Below are 13,707 nucleotides of genomic sequence, written 5' to 3'. Positions count from 1 at the left end.
TAACAAAAAAAAAAAAAAAAAAAAAAAACAACCTTTAAGACTATCACTTTGCTCAAATGATGCAGACTAAACATGAGGATCTGAAATAAAACCAAGGGAAAAAGCAACAAAAAAGGCATTAAATATGTAGGATACAGTGAATTACAATGAGGAACTTTATTTTAAAATTATTATTATTTCACCCTAATGCTAAAACTATGTTTTAGCAAATAAGACAATTACTTTATAAATTAATCAAATTAAACATATCGCTGATGGCTAAAAACCTTGCATCTCCATCTTTTTTCTTCTTCTTCATGAATCAGTGCTATTTTACCATTTATGTCTGTCTTTGAGTTGTGCAAATATTCAACCAATGAAAGGCATTAAAAAGAGCTTGTGGCTAAACCTCATAACCTCATTGGATCATCAAACTGTCGATCAATGCTCATAATTCCACCCCTCCTCAATATTGAATGAAGAGCCACACACCGTTTGGACCGTCTCTGCTTGTTTGCAACGCAAAGGTAAATTAGGAACTGATTGTTTGAATAAATACAACAAATTCTTTACTCATAAAGGCTATAATGTTTTATGTATTGGAGAAGCAGGGTGTCTTAGTATAACATTTATAGGTTGATGTTCAGTCTTTAATGGCCTGTGCGTGGCCTTTGCATGTTTAATAATATGATATTTTGGCCAAAAGACAGGGGAAAAAGAGAAATATAAGCACCAGGATTCAAGAAAACATGAATAACTCGTACTAAATGAGCAAGGCATCATAATACTGCTGCCCCAGCAGAATTACATAACGCAGCGACAGAACCCTTCAAGATTATGGCGGAATGCTGTTTATATATATATTACATGGACAACGCCATGGCCCTTTGATTCATAAACTTAAGCGTACTAAATACTTAAGAACGTGGCTTGGGATATCTGATAAGGCATGTCTATATACTAAAATTCATCATACGCTACATGATTGAATTAAATTATCTTAGACGCTCAATGCAGAGCAGTAATGCATCACATAAACTCAACCATCATTATTCAGATCACGCGCGCGGCGAGAGCCTTGACAGATCAGCACGCGCGGTCACAATTGCGCGAGGCGAGCTACTCTCGTATCAGAAGTACGCAGTAATTGGTATGAAGGGACCACTTTGAAACGATAAAATTGCTACTCACTAAAAAAATAACATGCCTCGGTTCATTGTGTTGCTATGCGACCAGTGTTTGTTAAGAGAACGAAAATATCAGAACATACATATGCCGCAAGAGGACAGCTAAAATGGCATGTATAGAGCAACTCCGCCACCTGCAGGAGCAGCAGGATTTAACTGCTTATTTAAACGATTACTCGCATGTAAACAACACATTAATTCGTAGAGTCAAGCATCTATGCCGTTGCTAAGTGATGGATAATAGGCTAATACTTATTAAACGACAGATAGGTCGAGGGTAAGTGAGAGGAAACAAACAGCAGATCAGGAAAGGAGACTGAATGAAATACTAGCAGTATGGTTTGTGAATATTATTGTCCCTATATATGGTTAGTGATTTAAAAGAGTGGTAGGCATACACTTCATCGTGTTTAATAAGTGGCGTCCGTGCATTATTTTGGAAATAGGCATATATGTTGGCCATACACTGATCAGGTATAACATGACCACCTTCCTAATATTGTGTTGGTCCCCCCTTTGCTGCCAAAACAGCCCTGACCCGTCGAGGCATGGACTCTACTATAGACCCTGAAGGCCTGCTGTGGTATCTGGCACCAAGATGTTAGCACTTAGCACGGAATACTGTTTCCATGAAAGGGTGTACATGGTCTGCAGCAATGCTTAGGTAGGTGGTATGTGTCAAAGTAAGATCCACATGGATGGCAGGACCCATGGTTTCCCAGCAGAACATTTCCCAAAGCATAACACTAACTACAATGGCTTGCCTTCTTGCCATAGTGCATCCTGGTGCCATGTGTTTCCCAGGTAAATGACACACACACACACCCGGCCATCCACGTGATGTAAAAGAAAACATGATTCATCAGACCAGGCCACCTTCTTTCATTGCTCCATGGTAAAGTTCTGATGCTCACGTGCCTACTTTTGCCGGTGGACAGGGGTCAGCATGGATACTCTGACTGGTTTGCGGCTATACAGCCCCATACGCAACAAACTGCGATGCACTGTGTATCCTGACACCTTTCTATCAGAACCAGCATTAACTTCTTGAGCAATTTGAGCTACAGTAGCTCGTCTGTTTGATACTGACCACTGCACCAGGGAACGTCCCACAAGAGCTGCAGTTTTGGAGATGCTCTGACCCAGTCGCCTAGCTATCAAATCATTATGCTTGCCCATTTTTCCTGCTTCTACAGTGTAAAAAGGAAATAAATAAAAAAATCAGGCCCCAATTGAAATTTTTCTATTGACTGATCACAGCTATTTTTTCAGTTGGCCAAATTGAATTTCTTTAAATTCATCTCAAAACTTGGAAAATACTGCATTTAGAAGACACATGTCATGGCCGGAAAGTATCAAGTCATGTCCGAATCTAATGTTTGCTTCATTAGCGATCTACTGAGATACCTTCATCTAATTGATTTTTGAAGGCAGCATACATGTATCCTTCGCTGCTTTGATATCCCACAATCCTGTGCTTTCCATTCAGTGACAGTTGAGCTGGCAAAACAAGATGGCGTACGTTGCGTTGGCGAGTCAGTTTGTGTGTAAATGTATGTTTTTTTTAAACTTATATTTTCCACTTATGATGTCATTTCTAGCAAGAAATTACTAATTTAGTAATTAAATATTTGTTTAGTTCTCACTAAAGCTCTCTCTATTTTGCTGTAGATAATTGAACTGTTGGACTGCCTTAGAAGTCTGTCCGAAATTAGTTTTGTGAAGTGCCTTCATTTAAAAAACGTTGCCTTACAAGCCATTGTCTCAAGGCAGTGATGCAACGAGTCAGCTGCCTAGGTTTTTGGACGCAGCCAAAATATCCACTTGCTGCCTAATATATCTCACCCACTAACAGGTGCTGTGATGAAGAGATAATCAGTGTTATTCACTTCACCTGTCAGTGGGCATAATGTTATGCTTGACCAGTGTTTCTATAAAGAAAACCAATTTTCTAAATAACAAAATTGTTTACTTTTGGCAGTCCTAAACAGAAAACTATGAAAAATACTTTTGGTTCATCTATCACACTGAAAACTGTTTATTGCTCATGTGTACAGCAGCAATAGTACCACATGAGGACAGGGCCAACCAACAACTGACCATATGCACGTGCAAGCGCATGTGTTTGAGTGGCAAAAGATAGCAAACATAGCATTAATTTTATCATTAATTTGCAATAACTAGAGATCCTGTTGCTGTTTTGTAAATCTGAAAAGTGAAATTATATAAACCAACATTTAGGCTACTCACTCAAATGGTTACATTGTTATTTTCACATAAGTCATAAATGTAGGTTAATATTTGTTAAAAATATTAAACGTTTCAATGAGACTGTTCGAATGTTTAATAATGTGTGCAATCTGAGCCTATGTGGCACAGGACAGTATTGCAAAAACATTAACCACAGCCTGAGCTATACATGTGCAGTTGTAATAGTAAAAAAAAAAAAAAAAAAAACGTTGCTGCCTTATTTTTTTAAAAGTACAATCTATTTGGATGTTTACATCATTTAAACTTAAATCACATTACACTGACTTGAAAAATTGAACTTATTAAACTTATTTAGATGAGTTAAAGCAATGTAAAAACATATGTCGTCATTACTTATTGATCATATAATTTATTATAATGGTTTAACCTGTTACTCATATAATTCATTTTGAATATGAAACAGTAATAGGAAATTTAACTGTTTTATTAAGTGAAAAAGTGAAAAAGAGCAGAGAATGCGCATTCTTACATTTATTATTTAAATTGGTCTTGTCTCACAAAGTTTAGGAACAGCTGAACATAACTACTGAGTTATTATATAATGGCAAAAGACATAAAAAAGATGCTTTTAGATGACTAATAAGTGATACCGCCTGGAAAATAAATATTGTGAGCGCAAAATTCATTATGACCACGTGGGGGAGACTCGCGCTCACAAATGTGTCCTCTTTCTCTTTATAAGCATTGTCCAAAAGTTCGCACACTTCCATTGTCTGCAACTGTGGTGTACAGTAGCCTATAATACAAAATGGCCAAGTGAAGATAAACTTTATTAAGTACCTTATACGACTATATACCCCCAAATGCAGACATACGATTATCCAAATATTGCTGCTCTCGTTTAATTCATGCTGCAGAAGCGAATTTCTAATACTTTTTTCATATAATCCAATGGGTTTATTTAGCAGTGAATTCTCAAAATGAGGATAGGTCATCTATAATTCAAGAGTGAATATGCTGTTTGGATCACGTGGTTGGCTATAGGATCAGTTTTGGGTGACATGAGCTGAAAGGAACAGGTGAGCTTTAAAACATCTGAAGTCTCGTGTTCGGGTTGTCGACGAGCAAACCGTTAAATGTGTACCGTTAAAAACCGGTAAACAAACACCTGAAAAATAACACGAATTTTAAAACACACTTCACGAAACAAATAACTTTTTCTTCCTCATTGTTTTTTCAACTTTGCATGTCCTATGAAAATATGTTTTTAAAAAAATCTAACAAACATCTACATTTACCTCAAGGTCATTGGTCTTCTCTCCAATTGTTACTTTTAGATAAAACAGTGAAGTTATGTTACCAGGACAATTATAGATCTAAATATGTGCCCCCTTTTTAATATTTGCCATAGAAATTAGGCCCAAACACTGTCCCTCCCCCAGCCAATGAAAAAGTCTGCAGCATCCACCAAAAAAAAAACATTAACATTAGAACATTAAAGTTGAAGCGCACGCAGGATTGAATACATTGGGTGTACACAGATGGGCATACGGATGAACGAGTTGTGGTGCTTTTGTAAAGCTGTGAGAAACCCGTTTGTTACCGTTTTAATCCCATTAATTAAAACGTTAACCTGATTGGGTAGCGCGCGCTCAATCCCGATAGGCGAATCTTCTTCATATTAATAGCCCGACTTGAGATAATGATGTAAAAGACTCCCCCTTCTGCTGCTGATGCTGATCGCTGCCGAGATCTACAAAGTGTGTCTCAACACGATAAACGCAGTGTAGGACACTTTAGGAGGAGCTACTGCCACTACACCTCACTTGACAAGTGGAGCAGCCATCAACATCAACTCCACTTCATAGAGTAGAAACTTAAGGAGAGGACAGTGGCTGAGTGAAGCCCCACCATCGCATCCGACTTTTCTGGAGACTATGGACAGGAGAATAAACTTGGGTGGAGACATTTTTCACAAAACTCTCAGCGCTGTGTCGAGCAAAAAGATGGACTCGTTTCGACCGGCTGCGGGTATTGATCTTGGTTCCCGGGACAGCCAGTCGCCCATCAGCTGTTTTGACCAGACCGACCCAGATCCGGTGCAGCCCGGGGGGCGAGCGGGCACGCTGGGTCTGCCGACCGGATCTTTGTGTGTGAAGTACGGCGAGAGCGCAAACAGGACCTCGGCTGCAGAGAGCAGCGGCGGCGAACAGAGTCAGGACGATGACAGTGACGGCCGATGCGAGATGATGCTCATGACGGACGGGAGAACGACGGTGCCCGGCGCAAAGTCCGAGGGAGGTAAGAAAAACAAAGAGCAGAAAATACTGAGACTAAACATCAACGCCCGGGAGAGACGGAGAATGCACGATCTGAACGATGCGCTCGATGAGTTGCGCGCGGTCATCCCTTACGCGCACAGTCCGTCTGTACGGAAACTCTCCAAAATTGCCACCTTGCTCTTAGCCAAAAATTACATCCTCATGCAGGCACAGGCGTTGGAGGAGATGAGACGGCTGGTTGCGTATCTCAACCAAGGCCAAGCTATCTCTGCAGCCTCGCTGCCCGCGACCACAGCTCTCACTGCACCGGGTTTGGGCACCTACGAGCATCCGGCTGGTTACCCGTTCCCCGCAGGAGTTGCAGCATCCTCCTGTCCTGACAAATGTGCCCTTTTCAACAATGTCACCTCCAGCCTCTGTAAGCAATGCACTGACAAGCCTTAAACTCTGAAGCGGTACTGACTCTGGTAGAAGCACATGCGCAACTTTTGACTCTGAAAAAAAAGAGAGACTGATGTTTTCCAGCAGTTTTACAATGAGCTCATAGAAGAATGCTAAAAACTTTTTACAACTTCATTCCAAGAAAAACTGATTGTGTACATACAGTATAGCCTATACTTTAAGTGCTGTGAGAGTGGGATAAAAACCAAACAAAGTCTATGTCTGTTGATGAAGAATGAACAGTTAATTAACGTGGACCCTTCAGAATGACCTGACAACATGCAACCATGTTTTACCTTGTTTATGATGCCAAACTTTTCAAGGTTTTTATCTCTAACTTGCAATAATACGTATTCTTGCTTCTTGGAATTTATGTTTTGTAAATGTTTGCTTTCAACGAGCAGCGTATTGGACTTTATTCCAAAGTAGCCTCCGTGTTCTTTCGAAAGCATAGTTGAGATTGTTCATTTCAAAATTGTAATATAATATATTGTTAGTTTGGTGGAATCTTAAAAAGTTGTTTTGCTTTTTTTTCATTTCTCTAAATGGATGAAATCAAGTGGGTCTGCATGCATGGTCTGATTATGCATTGTCATCATTGCTGTAAATCTCGCCGATTTGGCTTTTTACAAACACACACACACACATGCGGTTTGACTATAGGGACGTGGTGGTTTCAACTTGTTGTCAGGTCGAGGCTGGAAGCAATGTAGATATATTAGTTTCAATATGACCACAGAGGGCCATTTGTATGTGTTGATGTATTGGAAAGCTTTATTAAAATATTTTGATCCAACACATTATGCCTGGTTGTATGTTGTGATGCCTCTGGTAGTGAAGTGATTCATGGCTTCTGTTGGCTCGAGAGATTACGATCAATAAGTCGCCGGGGGAAAAAATTATATATAGGCCTATATATATATATTTCACGGATGAGAAGTAATTTGTAAAACGACAAACTTCGGCACATTGATACAGTTAACGAATTAGAAGCAATATATTTAATATCTCTCTCATTAAATTAGCAGTGGTTTATGGAACATTTTCTGCTCGTTTATATACCCTGAAACGGACGAAGCCCTGAGAAAAAAAGACCAGACATGGACAGCAATGCCCTACGGCCAAAGGAGAATGTCTGTTAGTATTATAGGATAAAGCTTAGTCACCCCGATCATGATTATTAAAAAAAATCCGTGACGTTGTCTAATAATGTTAATTTGAAAACTGTCGACTGCAATACCTATATTCCTTTTAATTAAGCACATCGTTAAGGCAATTAAACCTCCTGGATGTGATTAAGGAACATAATTACGACACTGTTCACTGCCGTAATTGGGTGTCTTTAATCACAGGAAACAGTCATGAGCATCAGTGTCAGTGTCATTAGTTTGCATTGTTCGAGTTCGGGTGTCCATCACATCGAAAGAATTAGATAGTGAGTAGATGCCCTTTCACACGACGAACAGCCGTTTTCACTTAAAAACTTCACTTCAACAACAAACAACACGTTCAAATCTTCACGTTAAAAGATTTGTCCTAAAAAAAGTCGAACTTTCAAGAATGCTGAAGGAGGAAGGGATAAAATTAACTATGCAGTTTTTTTTAACGCAGTTATACAAACAATATCGAACTACATGTAAAACCAATAAATCAGTAAAATTAATTATTTAGAATTGTAATTGCTGAAATAATTTTAAATAAAAACAGGAAAGTTTAAAAAGGTTATTAAACTAGCCATACAATTAATTTAATGGTACGAATCAACCACTAACATAATAATAACATTAAAACACGGAAAAGTGAAGAGAAAACGCGAAATATCTTAACCTCAGCATTGTAAACACCAAAGACAGTGAATTCTATACTTTCCTTTAAAAACAAATGTGTTGACGCAGCGCCTGCACCTAAAATAAAAACAATTATTTTATTTCACGACCTCGAATGCATATAAACCGATGTAAGATAAACGCTTACTTTTAAACATCACAGACAACTTCGATTTCTTTATCGAAAATATGCTTTAATTTGTCTTGTTAAGTCGCTGGACATATTTGAGAGATCTTTGTGGAGGGTGATGAAACATCTAATCTTCAATGCAATCGTCCAAAAGTGAGACTTTGTGGGTGTCACTGAGAGAATAGTTTTTTGCGAACATTTTTAACAATTACAAAATGTTTTCACGCAGCCCATGTGACTATTTCAGCACCACGGACAGCACCAATACTAGTAGTAAAACATGACGCTCGGTATTATTGCATCACACGCTTCTCTAGTGAACTACGTCACCGGAAATACCTTTTCAGTTAATGGGGATAATTAGCCGAAGTAAAATGTACTCTAGTACAGCATGAGATAGGATTGTTAGGGCCATTTAAAAGGTTTTTTTAAAAACCAGTTTTATATGGGACGACCTGCAAACCGTGCCCACCCACCGTTTAATGAGACAAAATCATGCATAATTTAAAAAGCCAAGCCCTTACTAATTTTACACATTAGCCAATTACAATAATCACATGAAATTGGATTCGCGGTAGAGGAAAGCGTTTTTCTTCACTGACTGCTTGCACAATAAAACAAGGCAGATGAAAAAAGGGCTTATAGCATGCAATGACTGAAGGTTTAAAATACTATAAAACAATTAAAAACACAAAAAAGTTCTCCAATCCAAAAACGTATTACTCAATCACAAAACAGGACGGGGGTTCTGAAACATCTCAACTCTCTCCAATGTTTCAACTCTGTAAATTAGCAATTTGGAAAGCACTAGTATTATGGTATTACTCTGTCCTCTCTAATTCTCTGCACAGCACAGATGTGGAGACACATGCAGGAGTCGTTAATCAGGGCCAGCAGTAATCAGCCATCACAAAGCCTTGCCTGGATAAATACTGTCAGCAATTACTGTGTGGAGTCAACTACTTTCAGGACCCCATTTACATGATTTCCATCATTCTCTCCCATGTTCACTTTCCCAGTGCAACTTTTTTATTCGCCAATAGCATCGCACATACCTTAACAGGCAGCATCAGCGCGAGACAATAACGACAGTGCATTAATTATAGATTGCACTGGGATGCATTATTTAAAACAGCGATTAGCTTACGACAAAGGGCTTAATTAAAAAAAACTAGGATGGGATCCATCAAAAGAGATCTGTTAAGAGGCATAGGCAGTGCTCTCACACAGATCCTTGATCCACTGTAGGATTGAGCTTGTACTACTCACATAAACTCAAAACCAACGAGGCAAGAGATAACCACCTTCCCAGTGAGACAGAATCAAAGCAGTGTTTGTATTCATGAACCTAATAACGCTTAACCTGTCTTTACAATGTCTGCATTGTAGCGTCAGAGGTCATGAATAAAAGTGAAAGATAAAAAAGGCGGCTTTTCATAAACCATAAAATATCCAATTTACCATATCAAGAGCTACCAGGGCACCTATTTGTAATATAGATGTGATGTATGCGGGGGGTGATAAACAAGGATATTCAAAGTATACGTAAGAGTACCCTGTTGGATCGTCCTCTTCATATCAGAGTCAGGCTCAAAGCCTATAGGAATTGAATCATCTCTCTGTTCCTGTAAAAAAGAAAAAGAAGAAATATGCTGTACATGCGACAGTAGACCAATGTCACACGCTGTAATTTACACTTTGGCTGTGGGAGAGCCATGCAAATGATGTTGTTATAACACAGGAACAGAGAGAAATAGTGCTAAGGTTAATTGCTCTTCATATGAAATATGTATTGCTGGAAGTCATTTTGGTCATAAGGTGCACTGACAGGATTCATTTGCAGGTTAAAAAGATCGAAAGGTCTACAGGCAAGGTATAAAAAGTTGAACACTACCTACTCTCTCAAAGCATTTATGGTACACCGTAAACCCGAATAAGTTGACAGTAAGTTGAGGTAATCGGTTACATCAAAAAGGTTAAGTTAGCAGAACTTGCAGATTTTTATTTTGTACTCATACACTGTAAAAAAAAATGTTGGTTTTTGTTGGTTTAACTTAAAAAAGTAAGTAACCTGGTTGCCTTAAAATTTTGCGTTTATTGAAATGAAAAATTTGAGTTGATACAATGAAGGAAATGTGTTTAATAAATAGAAATTCAAAATATTATTGTATCTGAACCACATAAAATTTTTGATAAATCATGAAAATAGCACTTTGGCATGTTTCACTACGTCATCAGAAATAAAACACACACAATTACCCAATATGCTTACAAAATATTTTAATAATATTTTAATAAAGGTTGTCGAATCTCCAAAAATGTTTCTTTGTATTAATTCAAAATTTTAATTTCAATGAACTCAAAATTAAGGCAACCAGGTCACTTTTTTCCTAAATATTTTTTTACAGTGTAACATTTAATTGCTTTTAACTTGAAATACTTGAGTAAGCTCATTCAAATAAATCATACTATTAACTTAAAATCATCATGTTCTCGCAACTTAAATATTTTTAGTAGAGGAAACTTGGCTAGCTTTAAATAGCTAATTCAGCAACTATAAATGCTAGCTTGCTAATTAGTAACACAATGCTTTGATAACATTAGCATAGCATAACATTTGCTGAATGAGAACGGCAACAACAAACATTTAACATCTGTTCTCAAACTGTTAATGCTCCACTCATCACCATCATGGTGGTAACCCTAAAAAAACATAACAGAAACTCTAAACTAGCATAAAAGCATTTAACACTACTAAATCTCCAACTAAACATTCATCATGCGCAAAAAACAAACAAACAAACAAAAACATTATGCAACACTTAATTTTACTAGTTACTCTCCCATTTGAGTGTCACGGCAAAGCATGCAGGGGAAATAGAAATGCCAGCCCCGTTTCAATTAAATTTAAGTTTGTCTAAATTAAAAGAAACAAGTTCATAAAACTCAAAACAATGAAACAATTCGGATTACTTTTAATGTGTACGTTTTGTTAACTCAAAAGAAAAATAAAGTTCTATATTCATAAAAGTTCATTTGATTGAACTGATTTGTTTGATTTGAGTTGGCTCTACTCATACCAGTTAATTATTTTGAGCATTAGGGTTTACAGACAAGTTTGGCAACTTATCTCGTGAAAATAACTGGAGAAATGGTAAGCCTAAAATTACACATATACTGTAAAAATATTTTCATATTTTAAATATGTCACAAATTTTTTCCTCTGTCAAATCAACTTAGATAATTTATGTGGTTCAGATATGATATTTTGAGTTTCTGTTGATTAAACCAGTCTCCTACATTGTATTAACTCACATTTTTACATTTTGTTACATTACATTTTCACATTTCACACCGCTGTCGGTGTATGAATGAGTGTATGGATGGGTGAATGTGAGGCAATATGTAAAGCGCTTTGGATGGCCATAGGGACCATTTTTATTTTAAGGCAACCAGGTTAATTATTATTATTATTTTTTTTTTTTTTTTTAATTAATGCAAACATATACCAATCCACCCACCCTCCCGCAACCAGGTTAGTTTGTTTATGTTAAACCAACAATATGTTTAGTTTTTTTTTACCGGTCAGAAGTTTAGAATAGATTCTTTAATGCTTTTGAAAGAAGTCTCTTTTGTACGGAGCCCCTAAAGGGACCTTAGCAAAAATAACAAATATACAGACTTTAGCAAATTGTACACAAACTGGAAATGATTAAATTAAGGCAGATTAAAAATTTCTTGTGGGCACGGAAAAAGTTTCTCGTGAGCATGCGAAAGTCTGTATATTCTTTATTTTTTGCTAAGGTCCCTTTAGGGGCTCCGTACTTTTGCTCACCATGCTGCATTTATTTGATCACGAATACAACAAAACAGTAACATTGGACAATTTTATTACAATTTAATGAATTGATTGCAGTCATTACTACAGTCTTCAGTGTCACATGATCCTTCAGAAATGTTTCTAATATATGGATTTGGTGAACAATTATTATTGGTGCTCAGTTAATAATAATGGTTCTTATAATTATCAATGTTGAAAACAGTTGAAGTGCTTGGTATTTTTCAGTATTGTTAATGAGCAGCAAATTCGAATGATTTCTGAATGAAGCCTGGAGTAATGATGCTGAAAAATATAACTTTGCCACATCCCAATAATAAATTACATTTTAACATTGAACTGCTCTTTAATACGTATCCATCTTTTTATGCATTCATGTATTTGGTCTTAGAATTCAATCTCCTGATCTATATATATATTTATGCTGTAATTATGCCAGATGTGTCAGGGAAAGTATTGGAAATCTTTTAAGAATCCTGGTCTAGATCTGTCACTGCTGATTACGAGCTATTCTTTAAAACAGGAATTACTGAATTACATTTGTTGAGTATTGTCTATTGTCTGGATGAATGAGATTAATGGACAGTTTTAAGATCTTAATCCCGTTCCAACACTGTCCTTTTCTTTAAATAAGGATGTTCTTGGAGTTGTTTTCGGATTACAGTTTTGCTCAGACAGGCTTCTAATTCACAGTGCTGCTAGTGACGGATTAGTATTGCACAAGAGGTCAAGGTAACAGACCAGCTGCACCCAGAACTACGGTCTTTGTTAGGCTTTGAGGGGAAATGTTTCAATTTGTAACATACCCAGAGAGCTTGGTTCAGCCCAATTAGAGACAGTTTGAGGGTTATGACACAGAAAATGTGTCATTTTGTTTTCAATATACCTAATTAAAAGCAGGGCGGATATAAGCAGTACGTATCCGGAAAGTTAAAAAAGGTAAAAATACTTTGGCATCGGAGTTTCATTACATGAAACTGTTGTCACATAATCACCATATGTGTCCGGAACAGAAAAAAACTGACAAAGTGTGATCACAGTCTGATTCTTGCCATATCAAATGACTCATTTATAAAATGATTCATATTTACCACTGTAAATGGCACATGAATATTAATGTGTATATTCAAAGGTGGTTATGAGCTAAATAGAGCAGCACCTGTTCGGGACGATCATCGAAGGGATACGGTTATGCTCAACACTTGTGACCATCATTTACTTTGAAAAACAAACTTGTGATAGTCCTTAATTGTGGCTGTGGGGGAAGGCCTAAAGTGCCAGGGGGACAACGTTATTACCAGGGGAGTCAGTCAGAGAAACATCCACAGCCATGCTCTCTCGCTCCATGAGACAGTTCTGCCCAAGTGAGGCAGGCCAGGCATCCACCATCAGCCATATGAGGCACAGAGCGGACATATGGAGTTTAAAGCAAGTCCCCTGCTGATTGTGGCGCAGGATTAATGTAGACATTCATGTTCTACATTACGCATGCCGTTTATGTAAAGCTTTGTGTTCCTAATGAGAAGGGAATTAATTGTTCTGCGGCCTATAAAACAAGGGTTTCACTTTTGATAAGTGAGGACCATGTTTCTGGTCGAGATCTCTCATTTGAATTGATCAACCTCAATTCATTAAACTAATGAAATACATTTGGTGTAGAAATGAACCCTTATGCTCTGTTTGAAAGATTGAAATCTTGACCTAATATTTGTAAATTGTTTTTAATGTTACTGCCACCTAATCAAAACCAATTTGACAGATATTATTAATGTTTTAATGCTCTGCATCTTTACAAACAAGGCATGTTATTCTC

At 37.3% G+C, this 13,707-nt stretch overlaps 1 protein-coding gene across 1 annotated transcript; it reads left to right on the top strand.

Moving 5' to 3' along the window:
* The first annotated feature begins 4,275 nt into the window (after nucleotides 1–4,275).
* bhlhe22 (basic helix-loop-helix family, member e22) lies at nucleotides 4,276–6,898 on the top strand. The gene has a single exon (XM_067434827.1). It carries the CDS (start codon nucleotides 5,315–5,317, stop codon nucleotides 6,101–6,103), a length of 789 nt encoding a protein of 262 aa, XP_067290928.1. The 5' UTR covers nucleotides 4,276–5,314; the 3' UTR covers nucleotides 6,104–6,898.
* The last annotated feature ends 6,809 nt before the right edge of the window (nucleotides 6,899–13,707 follow it).

This window comes from Pseudorasbora parva, chromosome 24, assembly GCF_024679245.1.
Source record: "Pseudorasbora parva isolate DD20220531a chromosome 24, ASM2467924v1, whole genome shotgun sequence".
Lineage (NCBI taxonomy): Eukaryota > Metazoa > Chordata > Actinopteri > Cypriniformes > Gobionidae > Pseudorasbora > Pseudorasbora parva.
The sequence above is the reverse complement of the archived record's forward strand: the minus strand, read 5'-3'. Positions and strand labels throughout refer to the sequence as shown.